General features: G+C 33.6%; 1 protein-coding gene across 1 annotated transcript; it reads right to left on the reverse strand.

Moving 5' to 3' along the window:
- Positions 1–12,399: 12,399 nt before the first annotated feature.
- On the reverse strand, positions 12,400–26,293 carry LOC127075836 (MADS-box protein SOC1). The gene is made up of 8 exons (XM_051017323.1): positions 26,164–26,293; positions 25,596–25,782; positions 13,413–13,497; positions 13,246–13,307; positions 13,063–13,162; positions 12,941–12,982; positions 12,800–12,841; positions 12,400–12,698 (listed from the first exon to the last, which is right to left on the reverse strand). The coding sequence occupies exons 2-8, from the start codon at positions 25,775–25,777 to the stop codon at positions 12,576–12,578; spliced, it is 636 nt and encodes a 211-aa protein (XP_050873280.1). The 5' UTR covers positions 25,778–25,782; positions 26,164–26,293; the 3' UTR covers positions 12,400–12,575.
- Positions 26,294–26,778: the final 485 nt, after the last annotated feature.

Genomic DNA, 26,778 nt, shown 5'->3' on the forward strand with positions numbered 1-26,778 from the left:
CGATGTCATTTATTTAAAGTCCATGTTTTAAGTCCATTAGGTGATTATGATGATACCGCATTAAATCGATACATTAAAATCAACATTACATTAAAAATTAATATAGTAAAATTAATTAGGCACTCAATATGAATCTTCACATTAAAGTGAAATAATTTAGAATCCCTCTCCATGAAGGCTTCCCATGCGTAAAGCGGAGTACCTAACCGGCTATTTCTTCGGGAGTATGCTAACCTTTACCATGAACACACGGATTAAAGCATAAAATACAATTGGAAATTGCATCATAAGATAAATATAGCAGCCCAGAATTTAGGCCAAATAATGCAGAATCATCATTAGGTAAACATGAAATAGGCAGCAAAAAGCAAAGCAGCCCCTGGCCCGGTCGCCTCTGCTTCGCCTAGCGAAGGCTCAGCGAAGGCTCGCTGCGGGCTCGCCTAGCGATGAGCTAGCGAGCGGCCACGGGTTTGAAATTTGAGAACATTATGACCTCAACCTGCAGCATGGCTTATGGCATCCAACATACAATTATATGGTTTAGTTTCACAATAGGCAAACACATGTAAATTCTCATGCAAGACTTCAAGATGTTTATGAATTCAATTATAATCCACAAATTAAGAACATGAAGTGGTACCATATGCCAATTGAAAATACAAAACGATATCACATGCAAATTAAGATACTAAAATGATACCACATGCAAAATACGGACACCAAATGATAATCATATGCCAATTAAGAAGCTAAAGCGATAATAGTGAGGCTAACCTGTTTGCAAATCAAGTCGTAACCTTGAATTGGCGAGCCGGATTGAGTTGGACGGCGGTAGCTTCGGAGTGAATAAACGGCCTTCAGGGTTTCCGCCTTCTGAATTCTTTGGATCAGCAGGGTTTCTGTGTTTCTCCCTCTGGATGCGTGTTTCCGTCCGTCTTCGTCCGTCTGTGTGTGTTTTTTTCGTAGCAGAGGAGCAGGTATTTATAGTAGAGGTAGTGGTGACCTAATGGGCTTAAAATGAGGTCCAAAGATCTCAAACTTCGCAAGCTTCGCTAGGCGAAGGAATTGCTCGCCTAGCGAGCAAACTAGGTCTGGGCCTTTTCCTGGATCTGACGCTTCGCTGGGCGAGTGTCATGACGAAGCATTCGCTAGGCGAAGAGATTGCTCGCTTAGCGAGCAAGCTATTTTAGGCCCCTTTTGGGTTGGGCCTGTTGTAAGCTGGGCTTTTGTTCACTTGATGTCGGTGCCTTGCAGAATAAGTCGGAGGGTCTTGAGAAATGCTTTGTAATACCAACGGGCAAATTTTGGGGTATGACAATACCCAATCAATCTTTTTCTTCTATAAGAGAAATGACCCAATTCTAGTAATTTTTGTATTTTAATATGGAAGACGAATGTTTGAACATTGAGCTCTACAGCAGTATCCTAACATTCGAAACAGAGAAAGTCTAAACTTAATCAGTTTCTTCCATTTTTATTGTGAAAAGCTTTTGAAAATAGGGGGACGACTTGACGTTGGATCAAGTTTCAGAAGTTGACTTATGAAAATAATTTGGATGTGGCGGGGGGGTAGTGCTCGACTTTGCAATCAATTTAGATTTGATTTAGGAAAAAAAAGACTCGACGTTGGATCGAGTGTTTGTTTTTTTATTCTTTTCTGAAAGGGTTGATTTTAATCTTTTATTAATAATCAACTGGTACAGTAAAGTAAATGAAAGCGGTAAACTTATTACATATTTAGGGGAATGGGGGTACACCTTATCAAACGGGGATAGGTCACAATAACTAAATCATACAAGTGTTGAAAGACACTTGTAAGAATAAAAGAATCTCGTTGTAAGAAAGCCCAAGAGAAAGCCAAAAGACTCAACACTAAAACATTTAAAACACACGCGCGCGCGCACACACACACACACACACACACACACATATATATATATATATATATATATATATATATATATATATATATATATATATATATATATATATATATTATATATATATATATATATATATATATATATATATATATATATATATATATCTTGAACTGACACTGTATATATACACTTAAAACATGGAGTCATAAACCATATATATAACTTGAAATTTGACACTATAACCTACTCATATATGTATATGAATTTAAAGCCGAACGTGATATATGTCTGAAACCGGAAACCAAACAAAGCACATTTACATATGAACCAAAATAAAAATATACATTTATAAAAGTAAAAACAAAGTAATATATAAATACCCTTATAGTACAAACAGCAAATAAGTAGTTAAATGGATGCCAAAGTTTCTTAACTTTGTATTAAAACTTTAATTTCTAATGTTTAAATTATCATTTATAAAATAAAACATTTATTTTGAAAATAAAATAAATAAAAAAATAAAAAGTAATAATATAAATATGACAAAGATTTTTATCATGTTCATTAAAAGTTTGTTTTAAAATAAATTTCTAATGCCATTGATAAAAGTCATTATTGAAAAATAGGGAACACAAAAATTAAAAAAAAAATTGCATGCATTTATAAGAAAAAGAATTGAATGGAATTACCAGCTACTAGAACACACAACTATTAGTTTACATCTGTAGAAATATTTCACAACAGAAAACCAAATCATCTCCTAAATAATCCAAAATTTTTTAATGCATATTTACACTCACATAGAAACAAAAATATATAAACAACACAAACTCTTATTGTTATAGTACACACATAAACCATAAACTCATAACTCAAACACACACCTCAGATTTAAACATATATTGAAATGAAATCATGCATATTTTCTTCCTCTCTCCAAGACAAATAAAAAAACAACAAGCATCTTCAAGATCAATCTAAAACAAACATCAATAACATAAATTAAACTCAAGAGAATGAAAAGAAATAAACTACCACGAAATAGCTACACCAACGGAAGCAGCAACAAGTCGGAGCGTGAACAGAGAGAAGCTACACGACGGAGGTCACGGTGGTTAGAGCTATGTGTGGTGGACAAAGCATTTGCGTTTGCAAAGGTGATGGTAGTTGTTTAGAATTCTTTTCTTGTTTTGGTTTTTTTATTTCTTGTGATATTGAGGTAAGAGAGCAAGGAATGGAGGAAAAGAAGATGTGATAATTTGTTTCTTCTGAAGATGAGAGACGTGTTTTTTCCTTAATAATGAGAGAGAGATACTTTTTCTTATGAGAGTGAGACAGCTATCAAGAAGTAGCAGAGGGAGGGCGGTTTAATAGGAAGTTGAGAGAGTTTGACATTTGCGTGAGACTTGCAATAGACTACCAATTTTAGTAATCATATTTGAATCCTAGCAATGCTACTTGGATTTGAGTTATAGTTAGTTTTGTTGACACTGTCACTTGTAGAACACAAGCATATCTAATGAAAGTAGTATGTATATAAACTCAAATTAAAGTAATAGAGGCATATCTAAAAAAACAAACCAAAGTAAATCTTAAATTAAAGGAAAAAGTAAAAAAAACGCTTAATAATTAGAATAAAACCAAAATACATAAAATAAAGTCACATTAAAAATATAGTTAGTTCTAAATAATTCTAATAATTAATTTGGCTAAAAAAAAACAAAAATAATCAGATAAAAAAAGAATGAAATTTGGATGCGAAAGTGCTCGAAAAATTAAACTGAACGTATTAAAATAATCGGCATGAAATGTACTTCTCGGAAATGTACAGGTTTTGATTTAATGTTGAAATAAAACTTGACCGGTTAAAAGGCTCAGGCGGGAAAAAACACGACTGAAAAAGTAGTCGAAAAATTAAAATGAGCACATCGGATTATACTACGTTGAACGTAGATTAATAAAACTGATGTCGGAAAGCTCAACTTTTTTGCAATTTTTCGCCCGCTAATTTGAAGTACAGTTTGAGAAACAATTCGACCGGTCTGTCTGTAGATTCAAAAAAATTAATTCAAGTATATTTCAAGCACTATGTGAAACAAAATGCATGTTATTACAAGTAAAAAAATACAAGCGTCATGTAAATGAACTGAATTACTGACTGAATAATCGTGAACAAACAATCAGATGCAAATGAATCGCTCTTGTACAATTTGCTGTTGATTCTCAAGCACAAACAAAACCTACAAAGATTCAGACGACGATAATTATTCTTGATTATCACATTCCGAACCTCTAAAATACGATGCAATAAAAGTAAGCGATGCAACGAGATTGAGAAATCAAGTCCTTTGACTTCTTAATCAACAGACGACTGAATGAGTATTATCAAAGTCAGATAAAATGTCAGAATTCCTGACTTTTTACCTGAACCCTGATGAATGCTTTAAACTGATGAAATACACGACAAAAATGGATTGATTTATGCTGGTGATGCGAGTGAAAACTCAGGGTAAAATTTAGGGTATGACAGTCTGTAGCCTCGAGAAGTCATTGACAATTGATCTTTGAATTTGTAATTTGATTGATTATTGGATTAAGACCTTGTGAGAAGGCGAAATCACTATGACAAGTGCACTTGACTAACTTAGTGAACCAGTATAAAAATCTTGTGTATTTTTGTCATTGTTGTTCTAGTCATTGGTTTGCGATTGGTTTGTAAAAAGTTGTCATATCTAAAACCCAAATCAAACCCCCCATTCTTGTGTTTCTTGAACCTTCAATAAGTCTCATGATGTGCGGTATGGGACTTAAAAGTTCGATCGGTCGCCTACAATCCCAATGCAGATTATTATTTTCGCATACGAGGCAAGACGAGGTCATTGGCCTGATTTTTTAGGGACAATCTACTTATAACACTTAGATTCCACGTGAAGTTAGGTGGCATAACTCTTGGGATTCGGGAGTATGTTGGTGGCATGTGGTCTTGTGATATCTGATCTTGGTAAATGGGACAGATATCCTTGATAATATTTAATAGCTAGCCATAATATAGTTCAAGGATGCATTAAAATAAAAAAAATATTAACTAGAGATAAATGCGTGATAAGGATACACTTACGTGGCCATAAGCCAATGCTCATCAAGTAATGCATCTTTAACATTTTTATGTTCAACCTGTGAAATGAACTCAAAGTGATAACAAAAGTTACTTATCTTGGAGCATATTGTCACGCCTTTGGTGATGTCTCCAAGTAGGTTCTCAATAGGGTGATATTTGAATGTTCGTCAAGTCAAAGGAAGGTCATCCACTGCAGATGGACTTTCAACTTTTTCCTCTTCACAATCGTTATCTTCCACTTTCTCGTTTTCCACCGCTTTAGGTTGATTAGTTCCATCATCAGATTCCTTGAGAGTATCTTTTGAAGATATACTTACAACATGAAAAGAAACACCTTTCCCGATATTTTTCATAAAATACTTTTCAAAAGTAACGTGAACCGATTCTTCAAGAGTAAGTAATTCATAGGGAATTTTGTCTAAAATAGGATGTATTAGAATCCTATTCCAGACATAACACGTCGTGCTAATGGCATCGACCCATAAATACTTTGGTAGATTACCTTCATTAAGCATAGTCCTCACCAACTCCTCTAAAATATGTTTTTTGCTCTCCACAACCCCATTTTGTTATGGAGTTCTAGGAGCATAAAAGTTATGCTCAATGCCATGTTTTTCACAGTACTTCTCAAGGAGGAGGTTTTCAAATTCTCCTCCATGATCACTTTAGATGGAAACAATTTTCAAGTTCATCTTATTTTGGAACAATCTTACAAATTGTTTGAACGCCAGATATGTTTCATCTTTACTATACAAAAACATAACCCAATAATATCTGGAGTAATCATCAACAATCACAAAGCCATAATAGTTACCACTTATGCTTTTGGTCCTTGAGGGACCAAAGAGGTCCATATGAAGAAGCTCAAGAGGTATCGAGGTTGAAACTATATTTTTATTATTTTAAAGAGACTCTTGTTTTATTTCCCATTTACCTGTTTCATATAGGTGGTCTCTTGTGAACTTCATTTTTGGTAGACCGATTACTAAATCTTTTGAGGTTACTTTGTTTAGTAAATCAAAGTTGATATGAGTTAGGCGTCTATGCCATAACCAAGTGTTTTCACTCATGGTAGCAAGACACTTAGTTCCAACCAAGGATACATCATCTAATTTGAGCATATAAGTGTTATTAACCCTCAAGCCTTTAAACATACAATCCTTCTTCTTATTATGTTCAAATAAGAAACAAGCGTTTGTAAAAGTAACTTTAAATCCCTTGTCACAAAGTTGACTAATGCTAAGAAGGTTATGTTTAAAACCATTAACTAACATAACATTGGAGATAGTAGTAGATAAGGGATTACCTACACTACATTTCCAAGTATATCTCTCTTGTTGTCATCTCCATAAGTGACGAACCCTTTTTTCTTTTCCATAAAGTCAATTAATAGAGATATGTCATCCGTCATATGTCTTGAGCATCCACTATCAAGATACCACATATTTTCTGTAGAGTCAAGACATTCAACCTGTAGAATTAAACAAGGGAAATAGGTACCCAATTTGGATTGGGTCCTTCTAAGTGAGTAAAATCAAGGTTGCATTTAGGAAACCATTGAGAAGCTCCTTTAGGAACACAAACTTTCCTAAATTTACAATTTTCAATAGTATGAACCTTCTTGCAACAATAATGACAATATAAGTTCTTATGAGATGTGCTTTTGCCATTCCATAGTAAGACATCTCAAAACCTTATTAGTAGCAATATCATAGGAAGTAGGCTTACATAGAGAATTCAACCGGTTAATAAGATGTATGATTTTCTTTTGCATGTCGGCAATGATTTCACCATGCTTCATATGAAAGAGTTCAAACTCTTGATTCAATGTGTTGACTCTAGCTTGTTTGACATCATTAATTCCCTCATGGGAAGCTTCTAATACGTCCCACATAGCTTTGGCGATTTCATAAAGAGAATCATGATAATACTCATCAACACCTAATGTGGATATGAGAATATTTTGTGCCTTCCAATCATATCACCACAACTTCCTATCATTATCATCCCATTTAATTTCTTGTTTTTGTACGTGACACCTTCACCATTGGTCATTGTAATTTAGTTAGGACCATTGATGATGGCATCCCATACACCCTTATCAATGGAGTTTACATGGATACGCATACAAGCTTTCCAATAGCCATAATTCTCAATGGTAAAAGTAGGTGCTCTATTGTACGCCCCTTTAGGTTCGGTAGCCATTATCTAATAAGAAAATATTAAACACAAAATAAATTGGAGCTCGTGATACCACTTGTTAGATGATAGGCCAAGATTTAGAGGGGGGGGGGGGGGGGGGGTGAATAGATGACAAGTTAAAATTTGAACCAAAATTTGTTTTGGAAAAGTTTATAGCGCGGAAACAAGTTTCAAATTTCCCGGATCAAAAATTGTATAACCGAACCTACTATCGAAAAGCTCGGATATGTGTAGAGGTATCAATGCAATGATAATAATCCACAAGTAAATAAATAACAATTAAACACAAGTAGTTGAATACAATACAATAGGAAAAATGTATCTCCAATGAACAAAACAGACAAAAAATTAAGTCAAGCAATTTTCCGAACACTTAGTGCGCGATCAACAATGTTTAGAAGCTTATGTAGTGCTTGTTGTTCTTAGAAATCCAATCATAACTAAATGGTTTGTGATTTACACAATAACAGAAATTTCAAAATGCATTCAAAATTATGATCCAAATAATTAATGCAATCGACAATTTTCAAACGGTACAATAAAAGAGAAAGAGAGACAGAGAGAGAGAGAGAGAGAGAGAGAGAGAGAGAGAGTACACAAGCATTTGTTTAGGAAGTTCCCCAATTGACCTCATTATGGTTATGTGTGCCCTCAATTCTAATTTGAATTGAGATATTTTAATACATCTCACTTTGAAAAATGTGCGTATACAAGAGATGAAGAAATCGAACTCTACAAACCCTAAGTTTGATGTTGACCCTACCACCTCTAAAACCCTTGATCAAAGATTGATCAAGTAACCAACAATGCCGCTTCAATTCACATGTTCTTGCTACTTCCTTGCAAGGCACTCTCTTGCATTAATCCTAAGCACACACTTGTTGAAACCCAATATTTTCCAACACGATCCACCATCTCGCGCTACTCCCTTGCAAGACCCCCCTTGTCCCATGGCTTTCACTCGATCGGATCTGAATTGCACAATCTTGTCCAAAACCTTCAAACCCTAAGAGTTTATGAAGGAAAACCCCAAATCGGTTTTCTGATTTGAATTCCTCAAGGTTGTCAACCTAATATTCTCGCTACAACAAACCTAATTGGATGTTTTCACCCCTAATCTAGATGGCACCCAATCAAAAAATGATTATGTGTAGTTTGATTGTGTGTATGGATAGATGAAGTTGAAGATGATGAGAATGCTTTGAAATCCTGAATTCTTGTAGGGTTTACTCACTCTAGAAACCTTACTATAGAAAGATGCATGTATGTAGTATTTATATGCATGCGTGGTTGAAGGCAAAAAGGAATGCAAATAACTTGGAGAGAATATGAATTTTTGAAAAACATTTTTCGCATAGGTCGATCTATGAAATTTATGTGTTGACCTATTCGATGCATAGGTCGACCTGTCTAAGGTCATGTGTTGACCTACGACTGTCATACGCACCCTATGTGTCGACCTGAAGAGTCGACACATGAAATAGAGGCTACATGCTTTAATACTGCAACATGGGTGTCGACCTATGGAATGCTTGTGTCGACCTATAGTCAAGAGAATTCATCTATAGGTCAACCTGTAGACGTATATTTCGACCTATAGGTCAACCTGTAAATGCACGTGTCGATCTGTAGAAGCTACGCAAAATATACCCGAGTTCATTGCACGCTCAAAGATGAAACAGAGTCACCATTGAACTTTATTTATTCCCGAAGGAAAGGAAAAACATTGATAAAACCTGGGGAAGAGGCAAAGGGTAACGAAATCAGTTATGTGAGGGGAATGTATTATCATCCCTCACTTTCGTTATACTCAACGGGAACCATTTTGATTGTTCTTTGCAAGAACGTGTGTTATTATCTAAAGAATACTCGCAAAAGGAGAAAACAGGTTTGAATAATTAGGGTCCTCGTTGAGGATTGAGACCCTGCTCCTAGGCATCCTTATAGTGCGATAAGGAAATTATAGCTCCGTAGTTCATGGTAGAAAATATGGATGCGTTGATTGTTTTTAATGAATAGTGTTAACATTCGTGTTCTACAGTCAACTTGCTTGTATGTTCGAGTATGAGAGACTTAAGTGTTTGTTTGTTTGTAGTAGAATGGATGTGCTTGGATCATACTCTAGCTGTTAAACATTACTTGTATGCTCACGCATGGAGGCTTAATTTTTGTTCATGGTAGAATAGACGTAACACATCCTTTCTGAAAATGTTTGAAAAGAAAATGATGCCCAAAGGCGAAAATGAGTTTGATGAGGTGAGTTTGTTTTTATTCTGAAAAGAAATTCTTGATTAGAATTGTACTAAAGTCTATGAATGAAGGCAAATACTTTGAGTAGCTAGGGATACGCCCCGTACTCAAAGGTACTCTAGACAAGAATAGGAATGATCTCTTTCATCATTCTTCATTGCTTAAGGCTCGTGGCGTACAATTCTAATCGTATTGTTAATTATTTTTGAGTTTATTCACAAAAATGGTTTTAGTCTTACCGAAACAAAGAAAGAAAGAGGAAGAGAAACCCTAGAAGGTTGAAGTTTGATCTTCAATTTGCATCCCACATCTGTGTAGAAGAGTACTTAACAATTGTTAGACTTGAATCACACTAAAGTCTATGAACGAAGGTGAATACTTTGAGTATCTGTGGCCTATGCCCCATACTCAAAGGTAATCTAGATAAGGATAGGAATTATCCCTCTCATCATTCTTCATTGCTTAAGGCTCATGGAACATAATTTGTGTCATAGCTGTTAAGTATTGATACTTCTTTGTTTTATTGGTCCTGTTGATGCAATATTGCTTGTGAAGAAGAAACTTGACAATCATTTGATTTGAGTTGTACTAAAGTCTATAAGTGAAGGTGAATACTTTGAGTAGCTAGGGCCTATGCCCCGTACTCAAAGGTACTCTAGACAAGGATAGGAAAAATCCCTCTCATCATTCTTCATTGCTTAATACTCATGGCACACAACTTTAATCATGATTGACAAGTGTTGATACACGTTTGTTGTGCTTGAATAGAAATTCATTGTCCATATGCAATGTGAATGCCTTGTACTGACTTGAAGTCTTGAACTCTTGATCTTGAATCTTGAGGTCTTAAGCTCCTGAGATCTAGTGCAACTTGAACACAACGGACTTGCCCTATCAAGTGATCAAGGGTCTTTTGATCACTTGAACAAACTTGGGGAATTGAGCACAATGCAAAGAATTTGGTTAATCAAAGTAAACTTTGATCAACACAAAGGAATAGTTTCTAAGATCTAAAAATCTAACTATAATTAACTAAACATAATTAATCCTAATTAAACCTAGTTATATCACATGATAGAAAAATTAAACAAACCCAATATTAACTAACCTACTATTCAGAAATGGTTAATGTATTATTTCCACTTCGGAGTAAGACATCTCAAAATCTATCATAACACATCATGTGTATTGGTTGGCTATCAAGAAAACAACATTTTGTTCAAATTTATTTGAAACCGGGATTTCTGATACCAAAGAAATCACCGGAGTGGACATCACAATTCACACAAGACGCTGAAACTTGACCGAATCACTTTTTAGAAAGGATGGAAGAGTTCACCAAGTCAAGCGACTTTGAAAGAGAAATAAATAAATAAAGGTCAAAGAAGGAACCAACCGTAGATTTAGGTAATGACATATCTTTTAATGGATTTTAGTTTTAATCTAACAATGTAACTCATTTTGTTTGACATATCTTTTAATGCATTTTAGTTTTAATCTAACAATGTAACTCATTTTGTTTTGTATGTAACACACCGCATAATGTTATAAAATTGGATGATATTTTTTAGACAATTTTAGTGTTTCTAAAATTCTACACAACATAATACTAAGGTTTTGTATGAATAGTGTTTTGGGAGGATTCGGAGACGCATCTTCAAACACACATTCTACTTATAAAAAAACAATTTAGAGGACTTTACATAGATGCATCTCCAGACACACCTTTAAATTATTTAAAAAACCCGAAGAATGGGGTTTATATTGATGTGCATCTCTGTAATGCCCTTTGATGATATATAGTCATTTTTTTACACAAACCAGAATGACTACATATCCCTATATTTTATTTGCGTATTTCAATGGCGCAAAAGCTCCACTTCAATTTTGGGTCTACAAGGACATATTTCCCATCAATCTGAAAAACAAAATGAATACTCTCTTGTGATATCCAGAACATTGCAGAGTTGTCAAACTCGAGTAGCGTTCACCATCGATTGACAACGAATGAAAGATACACTTCACCATGCTTGAACTGAAGATAGATGATGATTTAAAGATTATGTGGAGTATCTTTTACCATTACCTAACAAAGTGTCTGATTGAAGTGGATCCAACGATGACAAGATCGACTGAAGATATTCTAAGGATGTTGCAATGTCCTAAACCACCAGTTTATAATTAAATGTAATGTTAAAGTTATGCTAATGTTAGCTTTTATCGATGTAGTGTTTATTTTGAAGTTAAATTATGTTGTTTTTACATTATGCTGCCTTTGGTCTTGGTTGTTTTTTGTTTGAACTAACAGAGCATATTTTGGAGATGCATTTCCGAAAATCTCACTGAAAATTGAATTAAATTATGTTATTGAGATACATCTCTAAATAAATCATTTATACATACGAAAATGCATCTCCGGACCAATTTTTAACAAAATAAGAGTTCTTTAACAAACTCAACTAAAGTGTGAGAAAAAAACATGTCCAAAGATACATCTCTAGACGTTAGAGATATTTCTAATTATTCACATTGGTGTGGGAGCACCCATTAAATTGGAAACAACTTTTTCCATAAAAAATATAATTTCATAAGTTCTTTAATATTTAATACACTTGTGTTTAGGTTGAGTATCATGTTGTCCAAACAAAATTATTTTAAATTTTAAATTTATATATTAATAAATTAATATAAAAATGATATAACACTCCATGGTTAATCAAATTCTAAGCTATCATAGTGTTAACTTACAAAATATTCCTTCATTAAAATTTATTTTTTAAAAGTCATTGATACTCTTATATATGAGATATATTCAGTGAATGAATTTGATGGAAAATATATTTAAAAATAATAATAATTGAATTATTTAAGTGATTCAATGTCATTAAATTTAAACTTATCAAATCTATCCATTATGATACCATCTCTTGAATTTCATCCATATATAGGTTTGAGAATATTATCAAGAAAATCACACTCAGTATTATTATTTATCATCCGAATGATGAGAGCATAATAAAGGAAACAAATCCAATATCCAATATTGATGAGACACTTTGCCTTACCCTTATTTTCATTTTGCATAGTCAAAGGGATTAATCAATCCTCAACATTGGAGAAATTCATCTTGTTCTTGTTGCTGGAAGACCAATGAATAATTCAGTTTCAACATCTAAAATTGGTTCAGCCTCAGCTATATTTTTCCTGTCATCTTTTTTTGCTTGCTGTGATGAATAACTACCATACTGCAGAGAGAATGTTTCATGTTTGATATCAAATGTTGAATTTTCAATATTTCCATTAGGGTAGGACTAGAATTAATTCATCAAGTAGAAAATGAACTCACCTTCTCAGAGAGTCTGGTATTTTCAGCAACTAGGGTTTTTTCCTGAATTGTTTTCAAAATAATTTCTTCAACATCAGAATCTTTTTTAATGTAATGCTAGGTTGGAGTTTTTTCTATATACATAATATAAAGATAGCTTACCTTTTCTTTAAGCTGATCAATCTGTTCCTCGAAAACCTCAGCCTTAAAATTATAAAGATCATCAGTAAAAAAAATCTATAAACTTTTAAACTTTATATGATTTTTTTTTTAATTATTCTAACCTTTTTAACTCGAATTTTGGTTATGCTCCTGTCCAACTGTTGCTCCATCCTTTGTAGTTCATCAATGGAACAACTCCCTAAGCCTCCTCCTAACAGTTTTCTGCAAACGCGACATGTTTTCATCTTAGACATTGAATTTGTAAACATAATTGTGAAAATGAATAGAAATTCAAGATGTTTAACCGTTTTGAAGTCTCGAGAAGATCAATCTTTTTCATCATGTTTTCTACTTCTTCCTTCAAACGCTGTAATATTAATGACAATTTCATACAAATTTCAAGTCTCTTATTAAGTTGAAGTAGAGGGTCTAGAAAAATTAATAGGAGGAGAGTATATGTAATTAAATAAACCTGAGTATTTTCAGCAGATTCAGATGTTGTTGGAGTATTATGGATCCTTGTATGACTGCGGTATCGCTCAATTGTTTCTTGAATGCTGTAACAATAAAGCAAATGTTATTGATTAATTCAAGGTCCAAATATATAAGTAGGCATTTGCTAATAATTGGTTAGAAAATGAAAAACTCACAAGGATACATGTGAGAAAATGAAATATCAATAGGATATGTAAAAAGAAGAGAATCTGAAAAGTAAAAAACTCACTCAGGATTCAGTTATGTTGTTAATCACACTGTTAGGTAGTTAGAAATAATAAATTAACTCTCTGGCGTGCATAACAAGCTACAGTTAATTTGTTACTTGAATAGCAAGTAATGACTCTTTCCCTTACATACAGATTACACACCTCGCATTAGCATAATTAAGCAATGTACTAATTAAGAAAATGACAACTTGTTAAACACACATGAACTGAAGATAGAAAAGATGTTTTGAATTTGATTATGCATTTTGTATTTCTTATTCATGATAACATTGTGAGTACTTATGCTCTTGAGTTAGGTTTACAAAGCACTAATAGGGCTCAAGATATCAAGTAATATAACATAACTAACTAAAATAACTTGTTAGTTAGTTGCATTTTAGGTTCTATTCATGATGTGCATAAGTAATCATAATGTGAACATTTTAGGTTTAAATTATCAATCTAGTTATGGTAAGAGAGATATATGTCACCGAGTGATAACTGCTTGCATATGACATTTTAGGTTCCTGCATAAATTTGTTTACCACAATTAGATTGTGACATATATTAGGTTAATAATTGTAAGCATATCTCAAGCATTCCACAATCTTTTTGTATATTTAGGTGCTTTCCATATTCAACTTTGCCTAATTTTGAGTTTGCTTCGGTAAGAGTGCATGATGTGTTGCAGTTCAACATGTTAAGTATTTTCAGAAAATCAATGATGTACTTCCTTTGTGGATTACCAATCCCTTCTTAGTTTCAGATAAATCCAGACCAAAAAAACTACCCCAAGGCTCTTAGGCCATTCATGTTAAATTCAATGCCTTATCTGCAGTTTGAGGTTTAGGCCATTCATGTTAAACTCAATGCCTTATCTGCAGTTTGAGGTTTTCATTCTTTGTATGATTACTCTGGTTAAGAATAAATTATCATCAATTTGTATCAATTGTAATTATTGTATTACCTTATTGTATACAACTCATACGAATGTAAGTATACCCTAGTATATCCTCATTAGACAAACAAGATTATACAGAAAAATACTTTTTCAATACTGTATCAGAAGTAAAGGGTTTCAAGATCCTTTCTTTTGTGCCCTAGAAACCTTGTCGCCCACAATACAAAGCTATGTTGCAGGTCTCCATTCTCTGCCACTGCGCATTCGATCATTGTCGCACCACCACCACTAGGTTTGTAACACTTCGGCAAACCCAGCGCCACAACTCCTACCTCTAGCTGACGTGGCATGCGCCCTCACGCGCAGCCACAGTCCCGGCACGTGAGCCCCACGCGCACTGCAACAAATCAATTTTTCCGGCGTGTTTTCTCCTTGTTTCGTTGTTCGTTTCGACCGTCACTGTCCTCCCCACCACTAAGTAACCCTTTTTTTCACGGTTTTCAGCCATCAGATGCCATGGGAGATCCATTCGCAACGGATTCCATCATTTGTACCAAACTTCCGCTCATCCAGTGTGAGAAACTAACCGAAAAAACCAACTATAACATATGGGTCGGCGCCGTCAAGTTATGGTTTCTTGGTCAAGGACTTGAAGATCACTTGACCAAATAATCAAGGATATTGTTTCCTTTTCATCACAGAAGAAAACTGATATATATATATATATATATATATATATATATATATATATATATATATATATATATATATATATATATATATATATATATATATATATGGTTTTCCATAGCGCCTAATCTTTAAACGTAATATCTTCATTTGCTATAAGGTTTGGAAAAAGGTTAAGAAAGTTTTCTCGAACAATGTCAATGTCCACTGTCTCTATATTGTTGTCATTATTAATCTCAATTCTTTGAAATTGGAGAATATGAATATATGCAATAGTATCTGAGTAAGCTTTATTAGTTGAAGGCTAATTTTTCAAACCTAATGTCGTTTATGAGTGATGCAATAGTTCATTAACAACAAAGTTTAAGGCATTGGTCAGGTACACCCACTTCCAAACATGTCTTTAGATTTTATGCTCTACACTCATGGTTTACATTTTAATCTAATTTTCGTCAACAAACTCACTCGTACTCTTGATAATTCGGTTCTTTTTATTGATACTTCTGTTTATGTTCAGGATCGACGTACAGGACGGACAACAGTGAATGATTCTTGAGGATTATACAGTATATCTCCACCGGTGACATGTGCTTCCATTATTTCTCAAATACTTACACATCAATATTTGGGTCACCCCATCCTTAATAAAATGCCTCTTTTAGTTCTTATGTTTTCTAAGCTTTCGTCATTTGAGTTTAGTCGTGTTAATTAGGCAAACATACTAATCACACCTATTATCAATGAGTAAATAAAAGTGTCGTGTCACCTTTTTCTTTAGTTCATTGTGATATTTGGGGTTCCAATCGTAACGAGAAAACTTTGGGATATTATTACTTTGTAACTTTCATCAATGCTTTTTCACAATGTACTTGAATATTTTTAATGAAAGATTGTTCAGAGATTTTCCTTATATTCCAATAATTTTATGTCGAAATTAAAAACCATTTAGATACTTCCATTAAAAATTTATGCACTGATAATTCTCGTGAATATATGTGATCCCAGTTTCAATATTTTATAAAATCACAGGGGATTATTCATCAATCTTCATGTTCCTACACACTATAACAAAACAATGTCGATGAATGGAAAAATAGTCATTTAGTTGAAAATGTACGAACTCTTTTACTTCATCACAATGTCCCTTCTTGTTTTGGGGATATTCTCTTCTCACATCTTCTTACCTTGTCAAAAGAATCCCTCACCAATCGTTCAAGATTAGATTTCATACTCTATCTTGAACGGACAACACGATCTCTATATCATTCCTCTCTGTGTCTTTGGTTGCGCATGATTTGTTCATGACCTCAATCCAGGTAAAGACAAACTTTCTGCCAAATCTTTAAAATGTATTTCTCTAGGCTATTCGCATATTCAAAAAGGATATTTTTGTTTTTGTCCCGAAATTCAACGGGACATTATTTTCTCCGATGTCACGTTCTTTAAAACTTCCCCATTTACCTCTGCCACTGGGTTACCTGATAACAATTATACTTCTGATGTTTCAGATATCCCTTATGTCATCCCCCACACCTATTGCAACCCCTACACCTCCATCATGTGTCTACCAGCAACAGACACACCCTTTATCGGAAGTAAGAGATGATATTGATCCACCACCAATACCATTTCATGCTCCAACTGCTCCTCCAGTTATGTCGCCTGAGCTTGACCTTCCAATAGCATTACGAAAAGGTATTCAGTCTCATCATCCTAATCCTAAATATTATTGTGTTTTAAATTATATTTGTCTCTCTACTTTCTATGTTTCTTTTGTTTCTGCTTTGGATTCTGTGTCTATTCCTAAGTCTTCCAGTAAAGCTATGATTGATCCCAATTGGCGTCAGGCACTGGTGGAAGAAATTACTGCTTTGCATTCAAATAACACATGGGACATTGTCTCTTTACCTCACGACAAAACTATATTGTATGCTAATGGGTTTATACAATGAAAGTTAAACCAGTCGGTCAGATTGATAATTTCAAAGCTCGTTTGGTAGTTAAAGGATACACACAAATATTTGGTTTCGATTTTGGTGGACTTTATCTTTGGTGCCCAAGATCAAATCAGTCTGTCTCTTCCTTGAAATGGTTGATATTCACCATTGGTTGCTTCATCAATTAGACTTTAAAAATTCCTTTTTACACGGAGATTTGGAGGAGGAACTGTATATGGATTAACCTCTAGGTTTTACTATTCCTGGAAAACTCTAAACTTGTTTCTCGGTTTTGGCATTCTCTTTATGATTTAAGACAGTCCCACAAGCTTGGTTTGATATCTTCAGATCTTCCTTGAGACATTTTGGTATGACTAGATGTGAATCAAATCACTATGTTTTCTTCCTTCACTCCTTTACTGGTCGGTGTATATTTCTTGTTGTCTATGTTAATGACATTGTTATTACTAGCGACGACCCATATGGTATCTAACGACTCAAAACACATCTTTTCAAAAACTTTCAGACAAGATTTGGGTCCACTCATATGATTCTTAGGCATTGAAGTTTCCCATTCCTCATCAGGAAATACAACTAACCAACGTATGTGTGAATTAGACACCATATATGAAACTTGTATGCTTGATTGTCGTACTATTGATACTCCTATGGATCCCAATGTCAATCTTCTTTTGGTCCAGGGGGGCCATTGGGAGACTCGAGAAGATATCAAAGTCTTGTGGATAAACTTAATTATCTTACTGTCACCAAACCGAATATTAGGTTTGCAGTGAACATTGTGAGAAGATTTCTGAACTCTCCTTGTGATAGTCATTAGAACACAGTTATTTAGATTCTTATATATATATATATATATATATATATATATATATATATATATATATATATATATATATATATATATATATATATATATATATAAAGAATGCATTAGGAAGAGGAATATTATATGAATATAAGGGTGGTGCTAAAAGCACTTGTTATTTATATGTAGATTGGGCCGGATTACCATCATATAGAAGATCCACTTCTGGATATTATATTCTTATTGGAAAAAATATGATCTCATGGAGAAGCAAAAAACTATACACAGTTGCACTCTAATGCTGAAGTTGAACACTGTTTTATGGTAGCAACCTTAAAGAAGCTCGCATGACTTAAAAATTTACTCTTAGAGCTCAGGTTGGGAGATTTTCAGGCCATAAAACTCATGCAAAAATCAAACGGCACTCCACATTGCATCCAATTCGGTTTTCCATGAACAAACCAAACAAATAGAAATATATTGTCATTAAGTAAGAGACAAAGTATATTATGAATAAATAACCATAGATTTCATCAAGTATGAAGACCAATTGGTTGATGTGTTCACTAAGCCTCTCATGGATTCTCAAGTGGGTTACATTTGTAACAAGTTTGACTCATATGACATATATGACCCACCTTAAGAGGGAGTGTTAAGAAGCAATCATCATCAATGTGTATCAATTCAAATAAATTATAATTATTGTATTTCCTTACTGTATACAACTCATACAAATATAAATATATTCTATTGTGATCTCATTAGACACACAACATTATACAGAAAAATACTCTTTCAATAAATCTCAATTATGAGTATATCATCCACGTATAACCACACTATTTTTCAACTTCCTAGATTCAAACATTTGACATAGATTCCATGTTTAACTTTGTATTTAGATTAACCAAATTTGTTGAAGGGCTCATTTGCTCTCTCGTTCCCGGTTATTGGAGTTTGTTTTATGCCATAAAAAGCATTGTTAAAGTTCAATACCTTGTCTTCGTGAACCTTCACAATAAATTCTTAAGTTTGTTCAACGTAAACTTCTTCATCAATAAAACCATTTAAAGATATTGAATTGACATCAACTTAGTTAGTTCCTCTTAAATAATGAACACATGTAACTTTTTACTTACAAATTAACCAACACTCCTAAATTACATATTTGAATCATATTTTGACAATGTTCAAATATATGTAATTTATACTATTATGAAAACAAGTGAATATAGATATTTTTGAATTAAATTAGTAGTTGTTATGAAAAAATATGCACACTTCAAAGGTTAATCCAGGCTTATATATTGTAATGGTTAATGAGAAAAATACATTTATTGAAATGAAGAAAGGGATAATACATCGGCATATATATACAAGACCATGAGGTGTAACTAAGAGCCACAAAAGAAGGAATTAATTTAAAATAAGTAACATATGAAAATTAATCCTTTTAATGCCTCATAAATTGGGGAATATATATTTAACAGTCCTAGATTGGGAAAATAGTGTGAAGTACTATGCAGGTCGTAGAGATTTGGATGATAAATTTGCAATTTGGTGAAGAGATAATGGGAAGTAGATGAAAAATACCAACATTAAGTAATTATCCAACAATGTGACAATTATTATCGAGATGTTTTGTTTTTTCATAAAAATTAGGGTTCATTGAGGTGTGACAAGAGAATTTCCTAGCATATTTTGAAAAAAAAATGTTTTGTCGTTGGAGAATGAAAGGAAATGATATATGCAAAGCTCCTTTGATCTACCAAGACACTTTTGATTTCTCTGTCGTCACACCTCACAGTGATGTCCATGGGATCGTCGTTATGTGGATTGATACATGTTGCATCCTTCTATGAAAAATAGATCTCGACCTCTAGCGTCTCGATCTCGCCTTTCATTGATTGTGTGGGAAGATCCTATATATTTAATACCTGGTGGGCATACCTTTTCTGGACGGAGCTAGTCTCTCTGTCCATGTAAATCCTCCTACAATAGTTTTAAGTGTTTGACATATGGTATAGTCGTTCTCTTCTTTGGATGGTTCCTTTCTCTTTATGGGTCTGAGGGTTCTAGTGTAATCATGCCCACGAGAGCCGGTTACGCCCGACCCCTTAGAGGAGTCTCCTTTGACATATATTTTTAGGTGGCCTTCTTGGATCAGGTAGCCTATCTCTTTCCTAAGTTGGTTGCACTCCTCGGTGTGGTGTCATTTCCTCTACGAAACTTACACCATCTGTTAGACTCAGGTCACATAACATATTCCTTTGGAACGATATGTATAAGAATATCATGTAAGTGGAGAAATTCATACCATATCTGCTCGCGACGAGTGTTCAGGGGCGTGAAGCTCTCCACATCCCTTCTGCTTTGCTTAAATGCCGCCTTGCCCTTGAGAGGCTTGGTGTAGTTGATTCTCCATGTGTGTTATGTGCCTTAGGAGTTAGGAACACACTCCATTACTTCATGAGCATTCTTATTGGTGTTCCTCTATTCACCTTTTATATAGCATTCCACCCTTGTGACCACCTTTTCTAGGAGAGAGGTTGGTTGCTAGGTGAGGGATTCATTAAAATGCCCTGCTTTGAGACCATTCTAAAATTCCCCTACAAACATTTACTGGTTTTGATGGACAACTCTTATGGTGGCCTTATTGAAATGGGTGGGGTATTCTCTTAATGACTCTAAGGGACTTTGTCGGATATTAAACACGATAGTCGTGGATATATTCCTACGTTGATTGGATGCAAAGTGGCGCATGAGTTTCTTCACCAGCTTCTGGTAACTGGAAATGGAAGCTCGAAGTAGGCCAAATGTATCATCATAGGGCTTCATCTCTGAAAGTTGCAGACAAGAGCTTGCAATTCAAAGAATCAGGGGCTCTTATGATGTTATGGAGGTGGCACTATTGTAAGGGTCACTATGCCCAATAAACTTCACCAATGAGGGAGACTTGAAACCTTTGGGGACATGTGTTTCCTATATCTTGTCTGAAAGTGGCTAGGGGTCCAACACTTCCATTTCTTCTACATATATGGTTTCCTTCTGGTGTTGCTGGATGTTAAGGACATTATCCTCTGGGTTTTCATTATGACGGTGTAATACGTCCAAGATGGCGCACATATTCGTTATGACATTGGGATTGATGCTACCTTTAGTATACTTTTCTGTGGGAGATTATGCTCTTCTAGCCTCCCTGACTAGAAACAGTTAGGGTTATGAGTGAAGGTTTTGGCGAGTGATACAATGGAGGTGACAATTGAAGGTGTGGCATGAGTTAGTTTTACTGGTGCCCCATGGTGGGTGCCACTGTACTTGTCAAAAAGTACATAATGCATGGCGCCTCTATGCTAGTAAGGGTGGTCAAAGACCTTAGTGATTTTCGGTGGTTTAGTGCTTGCTCACGATAGGGAGAAACCCTGTCCCAACGTGTTTTTGTCTATGGATAGAGAAAACTCACTTGAGGTGAGAAGCTCTCTGTTCTTAGTGGTATTTTGTGTGTACTTGAGGTGTTCCTCAACCCTAGAGTTAAGTTGTTTATAGAGGCTTATGAGCCTGGATTTTGGGGAACTCTTGGGAATCACTAACCGCTCAACTTTGACTAGGGAAGTTGTTGACTACCTAATTACTAGGGATCTGTGATTAGGACCACCCGCACATGTGGTTATTGGATATGCACACGTAAGAGGGATTTCCTCCACAAATTATAGGGGAACCTTATCCATAAAAATAACCCCTTTTTTAGTTTCTTCTACAAGTTTTTCATCTTGGACAACCTTAAATAGACCAACTCGCTTAAATCGATGTTGGGATACCAGAGGAGAACGTGTGCATTTGCCTTCTCAAATGGATAATTATAGTAGTATACAAACTCTATATGAAACTCTTCTAAGTTGACTTGTAGCACAATTTTGGTGATCACATGAGCAACAAGTGTATCCTTCAAGGATTTTATCTCTTCCCCCACCTCACCCAATTAATCACCTAACTTCTTATAAGAATCATCCTTCTCCTTTTTCTCCTTATGTAACTTCACAAGGGTAATAATCTTCTCAGTTGTTGAATCTAAAATGTATTATTATGGTCAAACCTTTCCTTCATATTAATCAGATCAACATTCCACTTTTCGAATGCCCTCTTTGTTAGGTCATATTATTCAAAGTAGTTCTTCCCAAAAGAGCGCCCCTCTGCATAAAAGGTCTCATTCTTTTGATAAAAATCCCTCTAGCCCATTTCCCCCATCCTCTACAGGTCATTTGGTGCATCAAGGTGATCATATATGAACTCTATGTCTTAGAAGTCCTTTTCCTATAAGGAGGACACCTTTTGACTTCTACAAGAGGTTATAGAAGTTGCTTCTTAGGGAGAGCTTGCAATACCATCTTCCATGGAAATTCCCTTCTCCAGGTCTATAGAGGCACCCACTTCCAAATTGATATGAACCTTCCCCGAGTTGGCCTTATGTTTCTGTGCCCTAAGAAAAGACCTGGTGTTTGCAATCGGATCTCTAATAGCAAAGATAGGTGTAGCCTGAATGGTCTTGCAGATCCGTCTACAGGTTTCCTTATTTAGAATATGAGTCAGCAAACCAGGTGGGTTGATTTTTTGAGTAGCGACTTTTTCCTCGCCTTTCTTTGCCCTAACTTTCTCTAGAAACACTTTATTTTATAACACTAACACAGAAGCCGTCCTCAGTACATAAAAACATTAAGGGTTAAAAAAAGAATAAATAAGGAAGAACTAAAGGTGATACAAACAAAACAGACTTATCTAAATAAGCATCAATCGTTGACTTATCCTCCTCACACTACATTAACTCTCTAACATTCATAACATGGAATTGTTCTAAAACCTCTTAGTTATCATAGATACTCTAATAACTATCATAACTAAAAAACGTCTCCATTTAGACTAATCTTCATCTCATGTTGCCACCTACTTACCTCAAACTATCACAACAATAACGCCAAAACTCCCACTTCCCATCCTGGATATCAGGCTCAACTACGTTACCACTAGAGTCGTAATTCCTAAGTAATACCATATTTTTCAAAAGCAAATCAAAAAATATGCGAAAGACTATGAGAAGACGGGTTTAGTCAAAAACCCTAAATATGAGCGAATGAGACCCATTATAGGTCAAGACCAAAAATGGTAATTTTTGTTATTAGGGAATGAAGAGACAATTGTGATTCTCTGATTATTGCTTAGATGCATGGAATATGGGCTTAACTTATTCAGCTGATAAGTTTTGAAAGTGTTTGTTGTTTTGTTATCACTGGTGATAAGAGGAGTGTGTGGTATGGTACAAGGTGGTGTGGATATTTCAAGTGAACGACATTTTTTATAGTTTCATCGTCGTGTTCCATTACAAGGGAGGTGAAGAAGAGCAATAGCATGAACAAAAACATGAAGAAAGAGGAAAATGTGATATGTATTTGCTCAGAGAGAAAAAAAAGATGCTAAATAGTGGGGCACGTGTTAGAAAAAAATTAAAGAAGAGAAAAGAGAAAAAAAGTCAGAGACTATGTCTACTAATACCATGAGAACAAATAATATGTAAATGCAAAAGAAGAATTATTACGAACAACATTTTGTAATAATTTCGAAAATATATTTTTATTATTAGCAAAGTAGGAACCATATTTAAATAATAAAAAGAGTAATAAAAAGGTATAAATAGAAACAAAGAGCGCCAGAGGTACCCAAGAACAATAAACCAAGGAAAAAGCCAAGTCAAAAAAAAAACCAAAGAGCAAAAAATAACAAGCCAATAAACACCATACCGATCTACAAAAGAAAAGCAAGCCAACCAAACAGCAATCCAATCTATACTAAAGCCACATGCACCACAAACCTCCAGAAAGAACAACTTGGAAGGAGGAGGACCTAACCACAAACCTCCAGAAAGAACAACTTGGAAGAAGGAGGACCTAACCACCTGCAAAAACAAAATGAGGCTTGATGGCCACCCAACACACCCTAAATACCTAGTTACTCGAACGCGGGTCAAACTCCCAATCTAACCAAGAAACGACAAAACTCCGACAATGGGCATGGACCCACTTCCACGGCAAACTGATAATCGAAGACATCCAATGATTAACCATCAACTGCTCTCGAAAAAAATGAATGTGTTCCGCAATTTCCGAATTGTTCAGACCACAGATAGACAGATCAACACCAAATTGAAAAACACTGTCTTACCATGACATAAACCATGAAACATCTCAAACACCTCTAAAATCAATTGCGGCAGAGGACAAAACCATCCTACCGACCTAAAACATATACCAAATAGCTAAAACAACTTCGAATTATACAAACAAATGATCTGCTGACTCCAAAAGTATCATTGATCTTTATAATACAATGTTAAAATTACATAAAATGCATCAATAGGGGTCTTAAATAACAAATAAGGAGAAAAGTTATGGTAACAAAGCCAACAATAAAATAACTACTTGAAAAATAATAATTAACTAATAATTATTAATATATTAGTTATGTTTAAAAATTAACACAAAGAATAAAAGGTTACAGCTACTACCGGTACACAGACCCAACAAAAGTACAAGAGATAACAACAAAAGATAATAATCGCATAAGCGTAAGTTTGATGATAATAATTATATGATGATAATAAAATCATATATATATATATATATATATATATATATATATATATATATATATATATATATATATATATATATATATATATATATATATATATATATATATATATATATATATATATATATATATATATATATATATATTACTTAACAGCCTTGGGATGTTAATGTTTTGGTGACCTAAAGTGTTATTTACATGCGATCTCACTGCATTTTCTTTTATATTAATACTGCACATTAATATTAGAAATGATGAAACAAAAGTACTAGCATACGATCCTTAACATAAATCAAATTAAGATATTTTTAATATTAATCATGAGATATTGGAGGAGAGAAATCAAATCTTAATTTTGGGTGAGATTAAGCATTAAACTACTTAGGAAATAAAAATGATTTTCTAACATATGATAGTTTTGATTATATATTTTGTGTTGGTGTTATTATGTTTTTTTTGTTAATTTTTTATTTTGGCTATGGATTTAGGTTAAAAATTAGTAGCTTTAGATACATATTTTTTTATTTCTACACATGAATTTTTCTAAACAACAAAGATTATATAGTTATAAATTTTAGTCCAGAGAGATTGAATCGATGTTGTCTTTATTACTCATATCTATGATTCCATTTTTCTTTAGGTTTGAAAAATCTATGATTCCATTGTAACATAAAAAAAAACCTAAAGCTTACTAAATTAGAAGCCACAAGAAGTTTTAAGCTCTTATTTTATTGGTTGACGAAGTGTTAAGAATTACTATAAATTCATACATACGAAATTTAGGATTTGAATTCTGGTGTTGTCGTCTACATAAAAATATCGTTTTTTTTTAATTGAATTAGGATTTACCGACAAGTTATAAGCTCTTTTTATCAGCACACTTAAATATATAATATAAGAGTTTGTTTTAAATATAGAAAATCATATTAAATATAAAACAAATGCATGACATAGATACCTTGAACTTGCAAATTCATAAAGTCTTCCTCTTTGTGAGAAAACAATAAGAGCAACTTGAGCATCACACAAAATTGATAATTCAAAAGCTTTTTTCATCAAACCATTTCTTCTCTTTGAAAATGTTACTTGTCTACTTGTTGGGTTCTCTATAAGCTTCATTTCTGTCTTTCCTCTCACCATCTTTGCTGAAATAACAACAAACAACAAAAAGATATGAAAGAAAATGGAATTACAAGAGAAGAAAGAAAAGCACAAACTTCAAACCTTGAAAGGAAAATGGGATGAAAGTATAAAAGCTTTTAAGATCTACAAAAACTGTTTGAGAAAAAATTGTAAGATTATTAGAAACACTTACCAACCAATGAAACAAAAATCTTAAAGCTGAAAAAAATAGAAAATAAAGTTCTATCATAAAGTTGTCAACTAAAAAAAGTTACAAAATTGTCAAAGTACTTTGATGAGAAAATTAAATTGTGTGAAATAGGTTCCTATGAAAAGGGTCTATTATAAACACCTAGGTTATAGATTTATATCTCATTGAAAATACGTGATTTATTTGAACATACCAGCAACAAAAGCAACTTCAAAATGGAAAATGAAGGAGAGAAGAGATAGGAATAAAGTGTTGAGTCTAAAAAAGGAAAAGAAGGTTAAAAATAAATAAGAGCTAAGGAATCAGAAGAAAGAAGAAACAATGCATCCCCAAAAGTAGTAATACGTATAAATAAGAGCTAAGAGTGAAGCAAACACAGAGGGTTACCCCACCATATTAACAAACAAATCATTTTATTTAATTAAAATATTGAAACGTCATTATTTGCTTGTTTTGGGTAAAATCAGACTCTACTTCACCAAAAATAGAAATTTATAAATTTAAGTCAAAAGAAATTCGAAAATGATAATGCCAAGTTTTATATCAAAGAAAAAGGAAGGACAGATAGAGGTTTTTTTGATATTGCAAAAAGAACAGATATGTGTAGTGTGTTATCAATTATTCATGATATTTTATATATATATATATATATATATATATATATATATATATATATATATATATATATATATATATATATATATATATATATATATATATATATATATATATATATATATATATATATATATATATATTATGATATACATCATGTTTATAAAATTTAATATCAATCGGAAATTATTTT

The sequence above is a fragment of the Lathyrus oleraceus genome, chromosome 4 (genome assembly GCF_024323335.1).
Source record: "Lathyrus oleraceus cultivar Zhongwan6 chromosome 4, CAAS_Psat_ZW6_1.0, whole genome shotgun sequence".
NCBI classification, from domain to species: Eukaryota; Viridiplantae; Streptophyta; class Magnoliopsida; order Fabales; family Fabaceae; genus Lathyrus; species Lathyrus oleraceus.